The 5000-nt window shown below is 51.0% G+C and overlaps 2 protein-coding genes across 2 annotated transcripts in view; both read left to right on the forward strand.

The window, feature by feature from the left end:
• LOC134071718 (cation channel sperm-associated targeting subunit tau-like) overlaps positions 1 to 504 on the forward strand; it is a 10259-nt gene extending 9755 nt beyond the window's left edge. The window contains exon 14 of the mRNA XM_062528552.1: positions 67 to 504. Within this exon, the coding sequence (XP_062384536.1) occupies positions 67 to 504 (438 nt within the window). The remainder of the gene's footprint in view (positions 1 to 66) is intronic.
• A 566-nt stretch (positions 505 to 1070) lies between these two features.
• The window catches only part of nhej1 (nonhomologous end-joining factor 1), a 17581-nt gene continuing 13651 nt past the window's right edge, over positions 1071 to 5000 (forward strand). The window contains exons 1-4 of the mRNA XM_062528553.1: positions 1071 to 1160; positions 1620 to 1841; positions 3028 to 3252; positions 4508 to 4646. Of these exons, the coding sequence (XP_062384537.1) occupies positions 1656 to 1841; positions 3028 to 3252; positions 4508 to 4646 (550 nt within the window). The 5' untranslated portion in view covers positions 1071 to 1160; positions 1620 to 1655. The remainder of the gene's footprint in view (positions 1161 to 1619; positions 1842 to 3027; positions 3253 to 4507; positions 4647 to 5000) is intronic.

Raw genomic sequence — 5000 nt, forward strand, 5'->3', positions numbered from 1 at the left:
AGCCCAGCACCAGCAGCCCTCTCTGGGCCGGCGCCCTCCAGCCCCCTGGGCTCCTTCTGGGGCAAGCTGATGGGCACAGGGGGCACTGCGGAGCCCGCCGAGGACGTGTCCGCCGCCCCATCTGCCCCATCTGCCCCGGGGTGGCTGAATCTGCCCTGGTCGAGTTCTCCTGCCCAGCCTGCGGCGTCGTCGTCGTCAGCGCCGGCCCCCCCGCCCCACGCGCGGGCGGCTGGCCCGTCGTCAGGGGCGACGGAGGACGACCCGACGGAGATGTGGCTGCGCGCCCCCGCCAGCATCCCCAGCCTGAGCTCCGTGCTGTCCGACAAGGACCTGGAGCCAATCAGAAGCAGCCTTGCGTTCAGCCCGCCCCCCCTCTCCTCCTCCGCCTCCTTCGCCGCCGCCGATCTCTCCCCGCAGGAAGCTGCCTCTGGATGGCGCCGTCACAAACCTGGACGGGACAAGCTGAAGACCATGGAGGGGAGCAGCACCCCGTACCGCAGATAACACACAACTCACAACCACACAGGACGGGATGGGAGTATTTTTTATCTACTGCGATGTTCTTTATCAGTCTGTCTTCTCATTTCCACCCATTCAAACGAAAATAAATGAATATTCTGAACATAATTGTTTGTCTGAGTCATATTTTTTTCTTCTATTCTGTATAATTTTCTTCATTAAGTCAAATGCTTTTGGATTTCAGAGCATTTTTGTGCGTGTGAGAGAGTGTGTGTGTGTGTGTGTGTGTGTGTGTGTGTGTGTGTGTGTGAGAGAGAGAGAGAGAGAGAGAGAGAGGGCAGTTTTTGCTTCTAATACTATTTTTACAGTGTAATTCGCTATGGCTGGCTGGATCCAAGGATCAGCGGCAGGTCTCTAGGGTCCATTTGCAGACATTAATTCAGATCTTTGCGGGATCCTCATAGCCCACTCCGGGGCCCTAAAAAGCCACAAATCTTTGCCCATTCTTGTAGTCTCGTCTCGGTTTGTAACACAAGGTCTTATGATGGAAAATATCTGATGTTGGGACGGGCATTTACGGTCATTGTCAGCTCAGCCGCTGCCTCCGTGGCTGCCAGAAGCAGTTTGGTGAAGCGGAACGATTTCTGTGGTTCCTGTTTGGACGGCGGACATGTACGAGAGTCGGAACGGTCCCCTGATCGGTGAGTGTTCTTGTTCTTATCATTTTCAGACATTCGTTAAATGAGACCCAAACCGCTGATATTCGGCGCTCCCTATTTTTCAAAGTCATAACGTTTTAGTTGGTCTACCCAGAATTCTTTAAACCCCCTCTCACCGTGGGACCGGTCCCCAAACAGCCCATAGTCTGACTAAAGACGGTCATTACGCGGTGCGAAGGAGTCAAAACACAATTTTACAGATCCGTGTGGCTTCTGAACGCATTCCTTCAAGATGAGTTTTCTGAATTTCCGAAATAACTTGGTTGAACTTGAACGACCTGCCACCACTAAATAGCGTAGGCGGTAGCCACTTCGACTGTCAGCAACACACGGTACAAGCACTGCTACCGCGCCGGAATGGTGTTGTTAAAGTGTACACATGTCTGATCGGTAATTGTCCGATACCACGGCAGAACTTTTTAACGTGTGCTCGCTCTGCAGGATCGGGTCTGCCGTGATATAGCCCTCCCCGCCGATATGGAGCACGCTGGTATTGGCGAGGCAGCTGTGTCGGAGCAGTCCTGGGTGCCCGTGCAGGTGGAGAACAGCGAGCTCCTGGCCAAAGCCTGGTTCGGGGACACTCGGTACCGGGTCCTGCTGAGCGACCTGAACTGTGTATGGGAAGAGGAGATGCAGGCAGAGGCCATCGGAGACAGAGCCAAGGTTGTCACACACACGCACACACCAAAGTCCCTAACGTCTCTGACGACTGTTTAGTTCACACATAGAAGCTCTTCTTTACTCAGATGCTTCCTCCAACTCCACTCTTCCTCTTCCTCCAACTCTTCCTCCTGCCCAACTGTTCCGTTCCCCCCTCCTCTTATCCTGCAGTTTGCCATCTTTGTTTGTCTCACATCATGTCTGGCATTCTAGCGTAGGCTAACTAATCCCCAGCTTTTAACCAGAGCCATATAGATACATGATAGATATGTATCTATGGCTCTGCTTTTAACCTGTTGAGGGGTAGCTACGGTCACATTCACAAATGTGATTAGAATGTTCGGTGAACTGAGAGTTCCGCATTATGATGAGACAATTACCCTCCGAGATTTTCCCCACAGACTGTATACAGAACACTGAAACTATAGATCGTTTGCATTGAATTCTAGAAGGAACTTGGAAAATAATTCACTCCTCAACAAGGAGAACCGCTCATGTCCCTGTTGTGTTGTGGTACAACGAGCTGCTTGTGTGCCTGCCTCACTGCTGTGTTGTGGTGTGATAACGGGTAATTTGATCTCGTCTCAAGGAGCTGTGGCCACAGACCACATAGCCCACATCGTAATCCTGACAAACATCATGCAGGCCAATAGCTAAATATGGCAGATGGAAACATGCCTAAAGGATGGGAAATGATTTAATAGCCTACTTTCTGTCTGCTCCCTCCATCCCTCTCTTTCCCTCCCTCCATCTCTCTCCCTCTTCATCCCTCTCTCTCAATTCAAGTTTTAATTCAAAGAGCTTTATTGGCATGACGGTAAAGTTAATATTGTCAAAGAAAATGATGTGTAAGACAACAAAATCACAGCAAAAGACAATGTGTATATAAACCCCTCCTCCTTCCTCCCTCTCTCTCTCTCTCCCCCTCTCCCTTCCTCATTTCCCCATCTTCCTCCCTTTCTCTCTCCCTCCTTCCCTCTCTTCCTCCCTCACTCCCCTCTCTCTCTCTCCCCCATCTTCCTCCCTCCCTCACTCCCCTCTCTCCCTCTATCTCCCCCCCCCTCACTCCCCTCTCTCCCTCTCTCTCTCCCCCATCTTCCTCCCTCTCTCTCTCTCCGTCTTTCCCTTTCTTCCTCCCTCACTCCCCTCTCTCTACCTCTTTCCCTCTCTCTCTCCCTCGCTCTCTCAGGAGCTGAATAAGCGTCTGCGAGCGCCGGTCCAGGCCTTCTTCTCCCACCTGCGGCGCGTGGCACAGCCTCACCTCTCCGGCCAGGCTGGACATCACCATGACGACGTGGAGGCGCATCTCTCCCTCCTGCGCCATGACGACCGCCTCACGGTCCGGCTCAAGAGCGAGCTGGCGGGGGTGCCGTTCCACTGGGAGTTCCGACTCAGGCCCGCCCCTGTTACAATGGTACAGTCCAGATAGCCTCTGCACTGTTACAGTGGTACGGTCCAGATAGCGTCTGCACTGTTACAGTGGTACGGTCTAGATAGCGTCTGCACTGTTACAGTGGTACGGTCCAGTTAGCGTCTGCACTGTTACAGTGGTACGGTCCAGGTAGCGTCTGCACTGTTTCAGTGGTACGGTCCAGATAGCCTCTGGACTGTTACAGTGGTACGGTCCAGATAGCCTCTGCAGTGTTACAGTGGTACGTTCCAGATAGCCTCTGCAGTGTTACAGTGGTACGTTCCAGATAGCCTCTGCAGTGTTACAGTGGTACGTTCCAGATAGCCTCTGCACTGTTACCGTGGTACGGTCCAGATAGCCTCTGCACTGTTACAGTGGTACGGTCCAGATAGCCTCTGCACTGTTACAGTGGTACGGTCCAGATAGCGTCTGAGAGAAACACATAGGTGTTATCTTGTGCCATATATGATGTGAATTTCCCCTTGGGGATCAATAAAGTATCTATCTATGTGAATGGATATGAAGAGGAAATCAACTATAGGAGGCAGATAGAATGGACTGTAGGCCACAGATGGCCCTTCAGCCAGCACAGTTATTTCCGCTGGAGCATCAGTAACAACGTCTTCTGTTATCTTCGGCTCCTTTTGGGTTCTCTCTGACGCTAAATATCTTGGTTGTGCCCAACCGGGCAACTCTTTATTAAACTGTGACACACGCATAAATCCCTCAGCATTTTAACAAGCTTGTTCACTTGGTGTAAAACCCACCCAACCGGGTCCATGTTGCAGGCACGCTGAAACAGTAGCTGTTGCAACACAGGTGACGCTCCATCAGAAATGTTTGTGCTGGCTGAGAAGCCTTCCAGGACATGCGTGGCATACAGGCGACTGGGCCAGCAACACTAGGCTGTACAGTACATAACTGTGTCATGTCACATATTGCCATCGGTTATTAAAACTGATATATATTCCAGAGCTGCCATAGACTTGCTTGAGTCGTTTTCTCTTTGTTGTATTGTTTGTTTGCTTGTTTGTCTGTTTGTTGTATTTCAAAATAGTACGTAAAGTGACCTGGGGTTTGAGAAAGGCACTATATGAATTAAACTCATTGTTATTATTATTATTATTAATATTATTATTATTAACACTTATTATTATTATTATTTTCTGCTCTCCCACTGACACGCTGCTTTGTGTGTGTATGTTTGTGTGCATGTGTGTGTGTGTGTGTGTGTGCGTGTGTGTGTGTGTGTGTGCAGGTGTGCAGGCAGCTAGTGCGCCCTCTGCTGACCATCACACAGGTACTGCAGAGGCAGGTGCAGGAGCTCACTGGGCTGCTGGTCAGGAAGGACGCCGAGATACTGGACTACAAGGAGAACGGAGCCGTGCTGACCAGAGGTACACACACACACACACACACACACACACACACACACACACACACACACACACACACACACACACACACTCATAGACACAGACATCTGAAGCAGAGATACTGGACTACAAGGAGAACGGAGCCGTGCTGACCAGAGGTACACACACACACACACACACACACACACACACACACACACACACACACACACACACACACACACACACTCATAGACACAGACATCTGAAGCAGAGATACTGGACTACAAGGAGAACGGAGCCGTGCTCACCAGAGGTACACACACACACACACACACACACACACACACACACAGACATCTGAAGCAGAGATACTGGACTACAAGGAGAACGGAG

Source organism: Sardina pilchardus, chromosome 23, assembly GCF_963854185.1.
Source record: "Sardina pilchardus chromosome 23, fSarPil1.1, whole genome shotgun sequence".
Classification (NCBI taxonomy): domain Eukaryota; kingdom Metazoa; phylum Chordata; class Actinopteri; order Clupeiformes; family Clupeidae; genus Sardina; species Sardina pilchardus.